This window comes from Chaetura pelagica, unplaced genomic scaffold, assembly GCF_000747805.2.
Source record: "Chaetura pelagica isolate M959 unplaced genomic scaffold, ChaPel_1.0 scaffold49, whole genome shotgun sequence".
NCBI lineage: Eukaryota > Metazoa > Chordata > Aves > Apodiformes > Apodidae > Chaetura > Chaetura pelagica.
Window position 1 is genome coordinate 542,010 of NW_009970715.1, and position 18,245 is coordinate 560,254.

The window sequence follows — 18,245 nt, forward strand, 5'->3', positions numbered from 1 at the left end:
TTTTTCCATACATTGAGCTGTTAAATGACACCACCTTTTAGGCTATACTAGAAAAATGAACTGAACAGTCTCACTCAAGGTTAAAAAAAAAAGAAACAACAAAAAACTCCTGAAAGGACCTGGGGCACTTCTGTGCTGTCAAAAAGTTACATCAACTACTTGCAAGCATGACAAGTCTAACAAAAGAAACAACAGAGCCCAGCTACAGCACTAACTCCTTCAAACTCTAAGTGTTCCATTTGTATGGAGTTCTCAGAAATACACCCTTAGAAATGAAAAAATTAAAAAAATATTGTTGCCAGTTTGTGGTTTATGATTCTCATGTCTGCATAATTCCAGACTCCAGCCACCACCAGACTTGTTGGCTCTGAGCATTACACTTACTCCTCATGCCTCAGTTTCCCTACCCAAAAGTAAAGGCTAATGACATTTCCAAGCACTCAGTATTTCACAAAAGCAACTGTTTCATGGTTAACACTGTAACTCACTCCCCTATCTTGCAACTTTTCTGGTTTGACTGCAGGCTGAACCAGAACTTTGATGAAAAAGGCTGGTCTGCACATGGGCTTTCAAGCCCTATTTCACAGCAGAGCTTCAGATCAAAATGAGCAGCAGATATTCAGAGTATTTTCATTCCTCTTCATTTCTAGGTTTTTAAGCAAAATATGAATGTTCCATAGTGACTTCCAGCCTGGTGAGTTTTGCATAAGGTACAATCAAAACTCCTAACAAATAGCTCAAATTGTAAAATGCAGACAGAGCTTTCTGTAAAATTTAAGACATTGGATTTGTCTTCCCTTTTTCCCCTTAAAAATAATGAGTTCTTTGTCACATCTTCCTTGGTTTCTCATCCCCACATTACCACTACTCCTGGGGTTTCACTGATGGCAGTGTGACTAGGAGGTGTAAAAGAAAAAACAGTGACAGACATGGCCTATGAAGTTTTCCATCTCCTGCTTTTAGGGAAATCATTTTAAATCCAGCAATACTTCCAGAGACAAGCATTAGAAGTCAATGACTCATCAAAAGAACAGGAAATAGGAAACTTTAAGACCTTTAAAGGCACAGCAAATAGAAGCTATTTCATGTAAAACACAACCACCCTAACTACAGTATTTCATGCTCAATGGGGGGAAGCAGCTTTTGAGACCATCCATCATAGTAATTACATGATGCTGGAGGCAGCATGGCTTTATTATTCAGTTTGACCCTGGAAACCACCAAAAAGGAAGACTACAAACATTTGAGAAGGGATATATTGGTACTAGCCAGCACTTCAACAAGAAAGATTCCTTAAAAAAAAAAGTAAATAATTCATAGGCCAAATGCAATACTCAGTATATATTGGGAATTATTCCCCTGAAGTCCAGGTTAGCTGAGATTTGCCCCAACGTAACATAAGATTTCACATGATTAGTTGAACTCCAATTCCATCTCACAGCTTTAGGCACAAATTCTTATGAATTTTCTGGAAGTGCTGGTCCTCTGACTTTGAGCCCAACCCTACACTGCCTTCCATGCAGAAAGCCACATCTTTAGAGCTTTATTCTACATTGATGTCTGAAGAACAGGTCTGTTTGATAGCGAGTAGAAAGAGCAGCACTCTTCACCCTGAACAGTCAGAAACCACGGGCATCCCCTTCTTCTACTGTATTTTTGGTGTATAATCCACAAAACCTCTCCCTTTTCCCACACCTTGAGACTCAGGTGCCTTGTGCCTGCATGCAGGTAACACAAGGAGCTGTTTACCTCCCTGGCAGCCCTCCTGCCTGCCTGTCACCATCGCCTGCCTCTGCCCCAGCACTCCCCATCTGTCACCCACCTCTGACCATGCAGATTACTTGAGGATTTATTTTCAAGCAGGATACATGGATGAAAATAGGCATTAATTTGTCCTCTCACTCTGCAGCTTCTACCTTTTTGTTTCATTAACTTCTTTTACGTTGGCATGATATCACACTGTGAGCTCTTCAGGGCAGAGATGGCCTTTGCAGGAGACAATGCACCCAGTGCCCACCCCAGTGTCCCCAGCTTTGCTGACTGAGCTCTGTGCCTGCTGCAAGAAAAGGAGTATTAAATACTGGTATTTTTTAAAACGTTCCTCCTCACTGCAGGGGGGTTGGAGTAGATGAACTTTAAGGATCCCTTCCAAGCCGAACTATTCCATGATTCTGCAATATTGAAATCCTGAGTCCAGTTTTCAATTCAGGCCTAAAACAATGTAAAACTCTCCTTTATTGTAAAGCAGGGACTGCCAGCTTGCAGACAGCACTTTCATCTGTTCAGTTCCAGATTTAGTTTTCATTAAAATGCAGTCCAGGATTAAAATAAGTCAGCTGGATCTATACAGGAGGGTAATTTGCAATATTGCACCAGTGCACAGTCCTTATGACACGAGAGCAACGTGCCCTTCTGTGTCACCCTTAGCTGTGTTGCCAAAAACCCCCAATAATCAGCCTTATCTATGAAACGACAACAATTCTCTGCTGCATAGATTGGAAGGCAAAATATTTTTCTACAAGTTGTGGAAAGTAGCTTTTTAGGAAGAGTCCTTAGAAAATATGAACACGTCCTTCCCCACTGCATTTTCTGTGCACATGCTGCTTTTAGAAGAACAAAAAGTTGGCATCTTTCAGAAAACTGCACAGCTAACAAATCTGGTAGCAGAGCTGCTTTGACTGACAACCTTAGCCTAAACATTTTTTGCTTTGTGTTGTTTGTGAAGGCTTTTTATTGCAGAAGGGGGGCAGTACCTAAAATCCTCACAAGACTACTTAACATTTACTGGGGAAAATGCAGCATTTCAGTGAAATTCGATATTTTCTTTCATCAAAGGCAGGGAGCCTCAACCCACATGTTAGCAGTAATGTAACAAGCCTACTGTATGTGCTACAACTGAAGATCCTTTTCCAATTAGAATTCATTTAGGTGGGGGGAGAGGTGGAGTCGGAGCAAAGAGGTGGCTCTGGAATTGATCTAAAACTGGAATTCAACCATTCTGGCTGGGAGCATTAACAGCTCAGCTGGGAATCCCAAACACTTGCTCGGACTCTGCAGCAAAACCAGAAGTGAAAGAGCAATGTTAGCAAGAACAGTTTGTCCCCAGAAAACTAAGGAAATGCAGACAAGACTGTTTCTTTCTCTACAGAGGAGCAATAAAAAAAAAAAAAAAGTCTGTTGCACTAGGAAAAAAACCTCAGCATTCTCTAATTTTCCTGAAACTCAAGTCTGAGTTTGCGTTTCAGTTCCAGCTGCGATAGAATCTCCAGATCAAACTCATTAGTGTTGGTTAAATCCAGGTTTGCTGATAGAAATGTGTGGGACAGCAAACAAAACCAGTATCAGGCCTTGAGAGAGGATGTGCCTCTTTAATTGAAAAAGGCAGAGTAATCATTCATTTATTTAACCCAGAGATGATTATAATCTGAAAACCTTGAAATCCTCTTACACAACAACTGTTTTGGCAAGCCCCTCTGTGTTCCAACAAATATTAAACTGTGCTTGCCATTTGTCTAAGGAATCTTGTATTAATAAACATGAAGAAGAACACTTTTACCTCCCACACTCAATGACAGAAGAAAACAAAGACCAGCTGTATTCATCAATGGATCCTTGTTCTGCACATAAAGGCTAATTACATTTTACTTCAAGCCTACACATGGAAAACTTTGCTGCTGCCATCTTGTCAAATTCAGCTTCTGATATTCCAGCTGACAGACTGCAATGACTGCACATAATAAACTTCTTTTTGTCATTAACACCTTCAGTGCCCTGCACATGTGGCTGGGGGGGTGCAGGGAAGGGGCAGCACCTTGGCTCCCACTGCCCACACGGGACCCGCTCACAAAGGGAAGGGGGGATGGTTATAGACTGGGACAACAGGAGCTAATTTGACTGGAGATTTTAATTTCAGCAACTCATCTCACTTGAAGACACCTTGCTAGCAGCACATCTGGATGGCACCTCTGTACCTCACTTGGAACAGGGACATTTTAAAAAGATAACCAAGTTGACACACTGATTTCCAACATCACGACAACCAGTCGCTAGGACAAATTCCAGACTCCTTAATGCTGATACTGAAGACTTCTTACTGTGTATTTCTTCTGCTTTCTTTTTTTGTTGTTGTTGTTTAAAGGATTTTCAAAGTTATAAAGAGTTGAAAGACAGCTTTATTCCAAACCCGAAAATCTTAAAAGTACTGTTAGCTTTAAAAAATTGACAATTATCTTTTTTTTCCTGAAGGCATTCCAATTCATCTGCATCAAATAAGTGTCTGTAAAACTAACAATTCTGGCCTAAGATAAAAATCACATGTTTTTAAAACATAAAATTAAAATTGGCAATACAAGTAGCTTTTCAGACTTAGATCAAAAGAGGGTTTCTTTTTAGAAAAGAATCAAACTGTCTTTCACCATTTTTATTGGTGTTTTTTCAACATTTCTCCCAGCTTTTACAATTAAAAGAGATGACTCAATTTCACTGTCTACATTCAGTTCCCTTTTCATGTTTTTCTAGATTTCCATATTGCAAAATTTGGGCTACAAATGCCACACATGACTGTTGTTATGCAAGAACTATTCCTGCCATAAATATCCCAAACAATGATAAAATATTTCTGCTGTTATTAGGTCCTACAAGTTTGTTTTCACAGTACATTAAGTTGGGAGATAAAGCACATGCTTAATGTCTGCTTCAGGATTCAGCTCTATGATCACTATATCCCAGACCCAGCCCTCAGAATCATTCTGCTACAGAACACAATAAACTTCTGGTTACTGCAGATGCTACTAATTTGATGTAATTCTATCTGTATTAGGTAAGAATCATATTCAAGCTCAAATGAAAATATTTCTGTATCAATCTCTGAAAGAATGAAACACATTTAAAAAAGCAAACAGTTTAGAGTTCATCTCTTGCTCAGTGAAAGATAATTATAGTATTAAAGGAAATAGTATTAAAAAATAAAGCAAACACTCTGCAAATAAAAACATTTAAAAGGGTGAGGGGCTTTTAGGTTCTGTGCCTACAACCACTGAGCCCTGATCTGTGTTCCTGGAGGATCAGCTGCAAGACAAAACAACAGCAAAAGAGCTGCCACCATCAGTTACAAACAAACAAAAAGAGACAATCTGCAGTAATTTAGGGCTCCATCAGAAACATCATTAGAACGTGTCTCTCAGAGAAGGAAAGCAATGAAGGAACAAAAATACCTTTTGATCACCTTATATGGAACTTAAAGGAAACTGGACTCACAGAGCAAAACCAAAATTTACCTAGAAAATCGCCTGGAATGATGATGGTGTTTCAACTCCAAGCACCAATTCTTAACAACTAAGGACTTTCTTCTCTAAGCTCCAGGTTCCCCTCATGCTCAGTGGGGACTCAGATCTTCAGCACCCGCAGAACCACACGGTAGGAAATTAAAACTTGTTGCCAGTTTGACTGGTTTTGAAAAATCTGTGCTACCTAGACTGCCACGAGCCATACCAGAAAGCACTTACCTACAGACAAAACCAAGAGCATTTCACTCCTCCCATGAAGCCCAGGTTATTGTTTCTCCTGCCCCAGAATGGAGACAGCCAACAGCCTTCCCTCACCACCTCTCCTGTACCAGAATGGGTGGTAAGGGCAGGAGGAAGGGTTTTTACTCTCCATGCACCCCATCATCTGCCTACTTTGAAGAGGAGGTGAAGCTCAAGCTCTGTGGGATTGCAGGTAAAGGGCATAGGGATGTGATGTGCATCTTCCAACCCTTGCCATTACAGCAAGCCAGGGACTACTTCTTTCCCATCCCATTTCCAGACACAGAAATGACTTTTTGGGCTTAATATTGCTGATCATGAGAATTCCTCCTCATTACCAACTTTCCATAAATATGAAGAGTTCAAAGAAAACCAGCAGAAGTCTGTCTCTCTTTTGTTGTTTCCTGCACTGATTGTTAATAAAACCAGGGGATAATTGGAAACAGTAGCCATTAAGAAAACCAGAATATATATTTTTGAGACTACCTACATGCTCTACTTGAAAAGAACAACAAAGCTACTCACTGTAATTTGGGGTGAATCTAACAGGAGTGATGACTGCCACCCCAAAAGCAGAAAGAACCAGGGTGCCCAACAGTGCAATAGAACTCTTTTACTAAACCTAATTTTATTTTCACCGAGATTGGAAGGTCACAGTAAATATCTTCTTTCTAGACTCGCTCTCTTTCTAAATAAAAGAGAGACATAGTATAAGAGATACATAGTAGATGTAACACCTGGGAATGAAACCAGGAATGCAGCAGCATGTGTGCCAGGAAAAGTGTCTTGTTGGGTGGAAGAAAATATGAAAACTAATAATCTCTCTATAGGAGGCAAATTATGACCATGTTTTCCAGCAAATCTGGACTCCTGAACCTCTTCCATCTCGTCTGTCTCCAACAGACAGATGCAAAACAAAAAAGCAGTGATACCCTGAAGGAAGACATAGAAAGAAAACAGTGAAATCTTACTTTGCAGTAGTTTCTTCATCGTATTTTGTTTTCAGATCAAATAGTTCTGTTCTGGTTTTTTCCAAGGCTAAAAGGCATAAACATGAAGCATTACAGCACTGTAACAGCAGTGAAAAGCAAAAAGACTACTCCATTTTTTTTATTCAGCCATAAATAAAACTGTACACTTCCTGATGAAAAATTCTTTGCTTTATCCTTCTACCTAGGCAAACCATTATGACTTAGGAAAAAAAATAGCTTTTGATTTTTCAGTTTCTCTATGGTGTTTCTTTTACATTGCAAAAATACCCAGCTCCTGCTTAACAAAGCTCGACATCATTCATTTCTCAAGCTGGCTAAACTGCTTATTTATTTGAAATATTTATTGCAGTAATTCAGGGAATAACTTTTCCTGTGTTCTCACAGTAAACAAAACTAAATGTGGCCAGTTTTGGGATCTTTAGGTTTCAGAGATGAAGAGGAAAATTAATGGCAAGCAAGGGAAGGCACACTGGTAGAAACTGGGTTCCTACTGACCCAGACCAGTAGATGTGTGTCTGTGTGTGTGTGTGTGTATATATATATATATATATCATAGTTCAGAAATGTGTGAAACCAGAGCACAACATGGATGAGAAGCCCTGCTCTAAATGCATTGATGCTCCAATGCTGTGTGTACTTTGTGCTTGGCCTTGTCCACTGTATTTACCAACAGACTGGTTGCAAAACAAGCCTCCACTTAAGGCGTGAAGCCCAAAAGAAGCTCAGATTCACAAAGCACGTTCAAGCTCTGTTGGATCTCCCTGCACTTGCAAGAGCTGGTTCCCACACAGTCCTGACACACTCAAGTGATCTCTGTCCTCTCACCTCCAGCCTGATCATTGGTATAGGTCAGAATAGCGATGCCAAACCTGTTTGCAAAGCTTGAACTTTGTGTTCAGCTTCTTCCAGCTTCGAGGCTGTCGACATCTGTGTCTCCTGCAGTTTCCTATGAAGGGAAGAGAAGAGGTGAGAACAGAGCTTGTAATCATGTTGAACAACTTATTTGTATTTTGCAAATTTGGGAGATAGAGTGATTAAATGTCTCAACTGTAATCAGACAACTGACAACACCACACAGACTACAAGGTGCTTCAGTAGGACCCATAAATCATGTCACGTTGCAATATTGTTCATACTTTGCAGTCCCACTTATTAAAATTTTAACAGTGTAGCCACCTCATAACACAAGCTGTGAACATTATACAAGAGTCGACTGCTATATAAATGACAACTTTCATGGAAGACTTTCTTGAGCATAATTTGTTTTGGAAATGTCACACACGTTAAGAAAATTGTCACCAAGCACCCTCTGTTGTACAAAGTTAGAGCAAGAAAAATGATACATTTCCATTTTACTGTCATAATGAAGAAATTTGTTGCCATAACTGATATACTGAATAGATGCAGCAGCTGTTTCATCATGGCTGTAATGGATGCCAAATGCAGAAATATTATTAGCTACTCTTTAAAAGCAACAGGCATATTTCAAAACAAATCTCACATTGATATTTTCTATATAACATGAGCAAACCTTTAATAAGCCCACATTTCTTATGTCCAGAGGCAGTATTTTCTTGTTTGTGTTAGTTATACACGTGTTAACATCATCTGGCCATACAGTCATGACACTCTTTGCTGAAGGCTACAGGAGTTAGAAAACTCAGCTTTGAAAGCACAGGTTTATGAAAGGCAGGTCCTGCTTGACAAACTTGATTTATTTCTATGATAAGACGACCTGCCTGGTGGATGAGGGAAAGGCTGTGGATGTTGTCTACCTGGACTTGATAAACACCTTAAGAACTTATGAGGAGAGGCTGAGGGAACTGGGGCTATTTAGTCTGAAGCAAAGGAGGCTGAGGGGAGACCTCATTGCCCTCTACAACTGCCTGAAAATGGCATTGTAAAGGGTGCTGGTCTCTTCTCACAAGTAACTGGTGATAGAACAAGATAAAATGGCCTCAAGCTGCACCAGGGGAAGTTTAGACTAGACATTAGGAAGAACTTCACTGAAAGGGGGTGGTGAGACAATGGAACTTGCTGCCCAGGGAGGTGGTTGAGTCACCATCCCTGAATGTGTTTAGAAGTCACCCAGATGTGGCACTTGGGAATCTGGCTTAGGCTTAGGCTGGAATTTGTACAAGAGCAGGGTTGATGGTTTGACTAAATGATCTTAAAGGTCTTTTCCATTCTAAGTGATTCTATGAAAGGGAGTTGCTCCAACATCTCCCAGGAGTTGCTGCTTTTTACAACATTGCTTTTAAGATATTCTGCAGATTTCAGGATTGTGAAATGGCTACAAAACTACCAGCACTCTATCTGCACACCATAGGGTGCATAAATTAATTCAACACTGCTGACCAGTTTGGTAACAATTTATAGCAAGAAACATGTCAGCTCCCTTTATACCAAATCACATATATTGAGAACTCAAAACCTCTCTTATCAATACTTTGTTATTTGCATTCAATGACTTGCCATTTTATTTTCTTTTTAAGCAGATCTAAATTGTACTTGTTAAGTCACTGCTTAGATGCTACTTACCAAAAAGCAACCACAGATAATGATGAATTAAAAAATAGCTTTGCATTCACCAGTAGATTCTTCCCAGTCGGACCTGAATTTATAGAACCAACCCACCAACTGAAAAGCTCATGTAAACTGATGGGCTTCCACACTGAGTTGAACATATTATAGCTTCAGTGTTACTGCTCCATGGGAGAAATAAATTCTCAAGTAGGGAATGAAGTAAAAAAGAACTCCTTCTTAAGACCTTGGTCTTCTCCTAATTTGTTTTCCTGCTAACCTAGAAGATTCAGACACTGCCTGCTCCTTGGCAAAAGACTGGAAATGCACACAAGATGCTTCCAAAAGTCACAATAAATAATAAAATACTTCTTAATTTTGACATGTTGGCATATGCAAAGCTTTTTAGGATCATCCAGGAACACAGTCCCCCTCCTAGACATTACTACAGGAGCAGGGGTGATGCATCTTTTACCCAGGCTCTTGGCTACGGTCTTGCACCTAAAGCAGCCCAGGGTTGTACAGAGTGTACAACGGTGCTGTGACACACAAAGCACAGAGCAGACTGAATTACACTGTCTGCTAACACAGGAAGATGAGTGTCACCAAGGACAATACAGCTAGTGAAGAATCAAAGCAGGTTTGCACCCTGCAGAACATGACACCTCCCACACACCGCTATCGCGAAGAAACAATCTGTCCTTGTTTTACTTCCACACTTGCACAATTGTTTTTCTGTGCAAAGTTGAGTATCAAATGATTCCATGTCAAAAACATAAATCATCAGAACCGCTCAATTTATGAGCTGTCTCAGTACGTGGAAGAGGCTGGGAAGATTAAAGAGAAAACTCCATCTCTCCTTCTCTCCGATCCCTGCGACGCACACGTGCACACTCACCTCTCCTTCTCTGCAAAATCATTTTGTAACTTCTGCTCTTTCTCAAGGGCTATATTTTCTGCTTGGTTCTTCAGGGTCTGCTCATATTCTCGGATTTTCTCTTTAAGTGCTTTTATTGTAACCTCTACAGAAAAACAATAGGGGAAGAATGAGTTTACACAGCTCCACGTGGTTCCACAACACAAGGCTTTCTTCACCCTGTAGGCTCAGTGTGTTTTAAACTTTAGCTCTTCAAGTCTGACACAAAATCAATGCATATGAGTCCCTTTGGAGACCTTTTACTCCCTAAATGTTAAATTGAACTTTAAGTGTTTTGGTTGAGAAGGATCAATGGAGTTTGCTGGAAAGCAGAGTAAAGAAGGTTCTTCTAACGTGGCTTTAAAAAAAAAAAAAAGGAAAAATAAATCAATTGTAAAATATAATATCACCTTATTGACTAGTCTCAAATTACCTCACTGTTGAGTGGAGATTAATAATGTCCCAGTGTAGGTCTAAGTATGCATTTACACATAGGACAGTTAATTCACATAACTGCTCAAGTCCAAAGAGGCAGCTTTCCTATGGTCCATGCACAGATGCAATCTAACACTAATTGAACACATATCTGGGATGCAGCTGCATTCTGCTTCACAACTGATGAAAAACAAGGCAGTTAGGATTTAACTGCTGTATTCACAGTAGATCAAATTCAACAGACACTCTGGAGCCCTTCATGTTCTAGTTGCTCTAACTGCCTTGTCATTGACACCGGGTTTTACACACAAGCATCAACTCTTCTGATTTCCTGAGTGCACCTTGCAGGGAAACTGCAGGAACCCTCCTCTCAGACAGAAGTCATCTTGCATTTACTGTGCCTGGTAATGGGTGACAGAAGATGCATAAACCTGCAGAGTTATTGTGCAGCCTTGGATGGACAGCATCTTGTTACTGATCCATTCCTCCATGAAAGCCATTTGATCCCACCCACAGGGAAGGGCTGAATCCTTATAGGGCTGAGCAGAGGAAAAGCAGGACATTCACCAGAGTGTGCTTTGTAACAATAATGGAATTTGGAAAAAGTGTTGGACTGCCAGAAGACTCACAGCTAGCAATCCATTTCAATGGACTTACAGAGATGCAGTGGTTTAAAGGCATCAGCTCATTAACAGATGCCATTAACAATGCTTTAGGAAAAAAATACCTTTGGATATAAAAAGTTTCTTGTTCTGCAAAAACAGTGTAGAAAGACAAACTCTATTATGAAAAGTAAAGCCTACAGACTTGGGGAAAAAAATCTCAATAATATCACACAAAATCATACATAATCCTTTCTAAGTCTAGACTTTTAGACTTGACTACAGAATTATGAAGCCAGAGTAGGCTGGTGACAAGATCCACTATCTGGGAATTACACCAAAGGTAGACTGGGTGACTTGTGACCACAGAAAAGGGAGGGAAAAATCAGTAAAAATAATTGTCATCAAACCAGCTACTTTTGAATTAAGGGCTTTTGCTAGCTCTGCAAAAAATCAGATGAGGTTCATTGCTGAGTAGTAGGCCATGAAAAGGATATGTCACATTTTAATTTCTTTTAAGCAAAGGGAAATTCTTCTCTGAGTTCTGGTAAGTAATACAAATTCTGATATTTTCCTGAATAAGCAAAGGATGCTCCTTCACATAGACAAAAGGATGTGCAAAGGATGCACCCTTTGTACTGGAGACACCTTGGCTCCAGGTATTTTCAGATGTAAATCTGTAAAAGTGTTCAGAGAAACAGAGAATGAAGTAACCTCACGGAAATTCATATAGTTGCATCTCCACAGAGTTTGAACATTTCATTTTTAAAGGAAACAAAGCTATAAAAACGAATACAATAAGTGCCCAAACACAGGGAAAAAATGTGACTTTTGTAACAAAATCAGCTTTCACCTTTAGATACCTAACAATGGATGTGTTGGACAAGCATGGTTTAATCCTCAACACTGTCTGAAGAACTAAGTGCCTTCTTGAGTGCTCAGGTCTGAAGCTTGTTAGTCACTGCCATTAATACCAGTTTTGGAAGAAGTTCTCACAGGCACCTTATAGCTCATACACAGCTCTCCAAACAAAGAGATTAACTGATCAAAGCATCCTTAGCTATCAACAGGCTTTTCTCTGGATATCATCTTAATCCCTGTTTGAAAGAGAGTGTAGAACCATTGCACTGGAGTAAAAAACAATGCAAAGCCTACAGTGGCAAAACAGAAAGGAAAGTGGTGCACACAAAAGTAAATTAAAAAAATGCCAGTTTATGAGTGGCTGCAGCAAAAAACTCTGGAAGTCAAGATGTTTTCCACTTTCTGGGATGAACCCCTGGATATACAGGATGCACAGCCTCGGGAAAACTCTGCACAGTCAGCAGCAATTATTGTACATTTCCAGCAAAAATACTGTCAGGCTGAGAGCATTATGGCTCCCACATGACATCTTCTGCAGTCCAGCCTGAACCCTTCCATGCTGGTATCTGTCTTCTCTGTAGGTGTTGAAACAAAACAGATAACAGGATATATGCTCCTGCTGGCTATCAACAGGCTTTTCTCTGGATATCATCTTAATCCCTGTTTGAAAGAGAGTGTAGAACCATTGCACTGGAGTAAAAAACAATGCAAAGCCTACAGTGGCAAAACAGAAAGGAAAGTGGTGCACACAAAAGTAAATTAAAAAAATGCCAGTTTATGAGTGGCTGCAGCAAAAAACTCTGGAAGTCAAGATGTTTTCCACTTTCTGGGATGAACCCCTGGATATACAGGATGCACAGCCTCGGGAAAACTCTGCACAGTCAGCAGCAATTATTGTACATTTCCAGCAAAAATACTGTCAGGCTGAGAGCATTATGGCTCCCACATGACATCTTCTGCAGTCCAGCCTGAACCCTTCCATGCTGGTATCTGTCTTCTCTGTAGGTGTTGAAACAAAACATATAACTGGATATATGCTACTGCTGAACATGAGATGGAACCATGAAGAACCAACTTAGTTCCTAATGTACCTTCTAATGTTACCTGCTTTGGTGCAACAGTTCCATAATATTTTATTTTTTTTAAATCTCCACTTCCCCAAATGCCTAAGACAATGAATTTACCTTCCCACCACCCAGAGTTATTAAAGATGGAGATGAGAAGTCCCATGTGTAGGCCACTAGGTGTACAACTGAGCAAAAGCTGTTTCCTGGTGCAGGAAACTTTCTTCTGAATGACAAGAAAACTTGAACAGTCTTAAAGACAACAGGCTTTAAATCTCACTGAGATTTTAATGTATTTTCATTTACTCTAGTCTCATTAAAAATTTCTTAAATAATTAAACAGTATTAGCTTGTATTTACATTGCTCTATGGATAGTCCCTAAAGTAGATATGATGTATGTTGAATGTGCTCCAGTAACACATTTCAGATTTGGATAAGGAAAAAACAGAGTACAGAAAAAGTTCCATTTTCTTCAGATTTGTACATGTGTGTAGAACACTGGATTTCTGTGTGTGCCTGTGTAAAATGTATGTCCCACAAGCACTCACATCCAGCTTGAAGTCACAAGTAGCACCATCTCCCATAAAATGTCTACACATAACTTCAGTCAGGGGTGTAATTGTCAGGTAGTGCTGAAGGCTACAACTAAATACAAACAGTAACAGCTCCATTCTCTGATTTGGTGCTACAGAAGATGAAACTTTTCTAGAAATCTAAAGAGCCTACCCAAACTCATGTCTATTTGCATAAACACAGCAGTGGTTATAATACACTATAATATCTCACCAAATTTCAGTCCTACTGTCAGCCCTACCCATAAGAAATAAAATGGAATTTAATCCGTCTTCAAATTTCAGTGTGCATTAAAAGCTGACAAAAAACACGTTTGCAACCTACCCTGATTTTTCACCTCAGCAAATTCTTTGTTGTATTCCTCTAGAGTTTCCCTAAGTTTCTGGTTCTCTGTTTCAATATCGTGCATACGTTGAACCTTCAGCTGAAGCTGCTGTCCTAAATCCAAGGCTGGAACTGGATCTGAAAAAGAAACAGTGAAATAAAATGTAAGATAACATGAACACTTCTGCAACTCTAGCAGTTCAGAGAACAAGTGTCCTTTTTTACTCTAATAATCTCAATTTCAAGTGCCAGTAAGGCCCTACTTTGAGTTATTATTCCTGTGTGTTTCTCACCTTATATCCCGCAAACTTCAAAATACAGAGATAGTTCATTGTATCCACGTTACCCTTTAAACTGGGGCAGGTCCTGACATTAATCCATGGGGCAGTGCCCCTGGGTGAAGACTGTCATGATCCAAAGGCATGTGAGAGTCAAGTTTCAAGTTTTTCTTTGAGAATTTTGGGGTAAAAAGCTATCAAACTGCACAGCTCCCTGGCAGCTAGTGTCCCAGTGTCCCTCACAGAGCTCTGCTTCTGTGGGAGTGAATTTCTGAAGCAAATTGTGCCCTCCTGCACAGCTGACCTCAAAAAGGTTATTTGATCATGGAGATCTGAGCCGTATTTTTTCTAATTGACAGATCATTAATAATCTGAAATACTGTGTGGATGTAATTAATTCCATGCACCTCGGGTTTTGTGACTCTTGTTCCATCATTTCCTTATCCTACTAATAAAATATACACCCTTTCAGTATTAGTTCTCTGACTCCTGGGCAGACACCTGACGTCTGCACATGTGATTTATTCTGGGACTTCTGCTCAGTCAGGGTAGAAAAAGGCTGGAGCCCAATAGACTTCCAAAAGATTATTGAATACATTTCTGTGATGGGCGCCAGCATCTCTTGTGAAATGGCTGCAAAGATTTAGTCTCCTGTTGAGGAATGCTAAACACCAAACTCAGTGGATCAACAACAGTATATATTAGGGAGTTCACTTAATTTTCAACCACCACAGTCATTAATTTTTCAGACCACCCTCAGTTTCTGGAAACACATAATAAGTCTATTGTACCTCTGTTAACACATTAAGCATGAGCCTGTGTGTTTTTTCAATATGCCAACGTTGTTTCATAGTTTATAAAAGAATAGTACTGGGTTATGTTGAGCTCAGAGACATTAGAAGTAGCTGCCTGCTGCATTTTGTTACTTCAGTTCTTCAACAGCTTATGGCATTACCCTGTTCATAATACAAAATCTAGGTTGCTTGTCATCTGTTCTCTGTACATACATAGTTTATGACTACATAGCTTTTTCATTTATGCTTTTTAGGCCAAATACTTTTCGTCATTATTATCTGTATTAAAATATTTATAATAAATCAAACTTAAAATGTTATGGTGGCAGAGACATGGGGGTATAGGTAAGGAATTAAATATAAAGTTTAAGTCACAGCAGTAGCACGAGTTAAAGGCCTTGCAATATTTATGTATGATCCAGTTAAGGTAGGGGCTGTGACAACATCACCCCTCTCCCATGGAGGTCTGCCACCCATTTGTTTGGAATGACCATTTTGTCACACTTCTGCAGCTCAGCACTTCTCTAGAAGAGCTAGTCCAGGACATTCATCTGCTGAACATAAAGAAAGGCTGGATTGTCTCAATCTACCCGTGTCTTAAATTGTTACTGGAACTGCAAAACGTATTGGGCAGGGACCTTAAGCTTCAGCTATGATATTTCTATAAAACAGTGTTAAAATGCCACCACAAAAAAAATTTAACTTCACAAAATTTTGGGTGCTCAGTAAAAAGAGAATTAACTTCATCCTGGCTCAAACCAGGAATACCTCCCTTGTTTTAAGGTGCCCATTGTAAAAGCCATGACTCCCACAAGAGGTACTTTGCTCCAACTACACAGGGCTTTTTATATTTAAATCAGTAAAGAATTAAAAGACAAAAATAAAATTGGCATTATAAGGTGAATAATGACTAAACCTTTAGTCAAATTTGCAATCCCTGAGAAGCTTTAAGTACAAAATGAAAATGCTTGCAATCTCATAATTATTCATCAGGACATGTATATTTAATTTAGCTCTATTAAAGGTTAATGTTCAAGTAGCAAAACAGTGGCAGAACAAACAAAATGTAAAAACAGTCTCTGTGCATTAAACTTCAAACTTTACTAGAGCCTATTTGAAGGACTAATGGCCTGCAGCCACTAAATACTGCTTAAGGACACGTAAAAAAATCCCATGGCTGAAGCACCTCTTAAGTCTTTATTTTTCTAAACTGCATTAAAGAAAACTAATCGTTGCATGACAATAAAATGACCAAGACATTTTGGGCAGAGAGACAAATACTCCATTTCTCATGGCAAACCCCAACATGCTCTTTAATCTCAAAAAAAAAAAACCCTAAACCCCCATGATTTCTCAAGTCTTTATAAACACCAGTTAATCTGAAACAAGTAAAGAACTTATAGTCAGAATGACTTTCTTCTTACCTGAAGTGGAATGGATTAAAAAATAAATAAAAATACTCTCCTTTTCCCAACACATGCATGCATGAACAAGCATACCTTCTTACATTAACCAGACTTACAAAAATTATGTTTCATGTCATTTAACAGGAGGTCACTGCATTTTTAAACAAGCAATGGACCAAAACCTTCGATTCATTACACAAACAACAGTCATATGCATCTCTTTTTTTTTTTTTTTTTTTTTTTAAATCAAGTGGTACTAGCTTATGGAGAGAGGCAAAGAAGGAAATGCCTGTTCTGCAATGTGTAAAAGAGTAAAATCATCTCACTTAACAAGTTATTGTATTGGCTTTAATCTTTTCTAGCATGCAGAAGTTCAGAATCCCTCCCACGTACAAGACAAATAAGAAAATTGGTAAAAGAAATCTGCTCATCCAGGACTTTTAACAGCATTTAGCAAGATCATTATTGCCCAAGAGTAAAAAGAGATGTCTCTTTTTTATACTAAACTGGGTATATTACCTTCTATCACTTCCTAGTCTGTTCTGCTTTCCTAACCCACTTGTTGCACACTACACCCACAAAGAAACCCTTTGCACCACATGTAGGCAGCCCAGCACGTCTGGATCCAGGCCCCATAAAGCTCCTCCACGCTGCCACACGAGAAAAAGGAACTGCTGTATTTTAAACCCAGTATCTGCAAAGCCTGTTCCTGCCTTTACCTCCCAACGAGTCGGCCTTTTGGAGGCAGTTCCACAAGCAGCACATCCCTGTCCTTGCAAAGGAGGGTGGACATGTCACAAGGAACGTGTCACACGTAAAATAAACAATATTACCTAGGCAACATTATTTTTTATAACAGTTAACACTTCACATTGACCTAGCTAGCACAAGGCAGCTGCAGGAGCATCTCTCAAGACTGTTCTCACGCCATATACATGCCCTGATGGTAAATCCCTCTTGAACAGCAGCACAGGAGAACACTGGGCCAGGCTGCCCAGAGAGGCTGTGGAGTCTCCTTCTCTGGAGACATTCCAACCCCCTGGCCACGTTCCTGTGTGATGTGCTCTGGGTGCCCCTGCTCTGGCAGGGGGGTTGGACTGGATGATCTTTCCAGGTCCCTCCCAACCCCTGGGATTCAGCGATGCTGGGATTATTGGTTTCAGTTATTTATTTTCACTGCTGCACACAAACCACAGATCTTACCATTTCAGAAGAAACGCACAGATGGACCTTGCCAAAACAGCACAAGACACGACTACCAACGGGCAGCACCTCAACCACCCTCAACCTCACCCTGCTCAGACCAACCCCAACCTCAACCCAGGCGCCAGAACATCCACGACCACCTGAATCTCCCAAGCCAGGTTTTTTCCAAACAACGAAAACCCAACAACAAAACCCCATTCCTCCCTCATTCTGCAAGCTAGAAAGAAAAAAAAAAAAAAGACACAGATCTTAATAATTCAATCTCAGTGTTTACACAAAGAGCACTGTGGGTACCGCTGCCCTCCCCTGTCATTAGGCAGCAGTGAATGCCCCCCCTTGTGAGCGCAGCCCCTGCAATGACATCACGCTCCTGCCTGCCTTTACTTCTCGCCGGGGCACTCTAGGCTAATGTAATCATACGATTACATAATTAACCCAGCTGTCTCATTAAGAAAATCAACTGGAATTCAGGGCATAATTAGTCATACGGCAATTAGCATGCTGATGAGCAACTGATGAAAAGCTGTCTCGATCTGGAGGGTGCTGGGACCACCCTCGGTATTTAAGAAGGGTGGAAAAAAAAAGAAGGGGGGAAAAAACCAGAGCCCAGCTCAGCTCAAGGGAAATAAGCTCGGCCTGGAAAGTTCATGTTTAAAACCCTCCGGCCGGGGTTGGTTTTGTGGCTGCCTCCCGAGCAGCCCGGGTTCCTGCCCAGCGCCGTGCGAGCCCGTTCGGCGGGGCAGGG

At 40.2% G+C, this 18,245-nt stretch overlaps 1 protein-coding gene across 1 annotated transcript in view; it reads right to left on the bottom strand.

Annotated features, from left to right (window-relative positions):
* Nucleotides 1-18,245, bottom strand: part of CUX1 (cut-like homeobox 1) — a 200,071-nt gene that overhangs the window by 96,923 nt on the left and 84,903 nt on the right. The window contains exons 5-8 of the mRNA XM_010006050.1: nt 13,817-13,954; nt 9,939-10,062; nt 7,387-7,463; nt 6,497-6,563 (exon numbers count right to left, since the gene is read on the bottom strand). Coding sequence (XP_010004352.1) covers nt 6,497-6,563; nt 7,387-7,463; nt 9,939-10,062; nt 13,817-13,954 — 406 coding nt within the window. The remainder of the gene's footprint in view (nt 1-6,496; nt 6,564-7,386; nt 7,464-9,938; nt 10,063-13,816; nt 13,955-18,245) is intronic.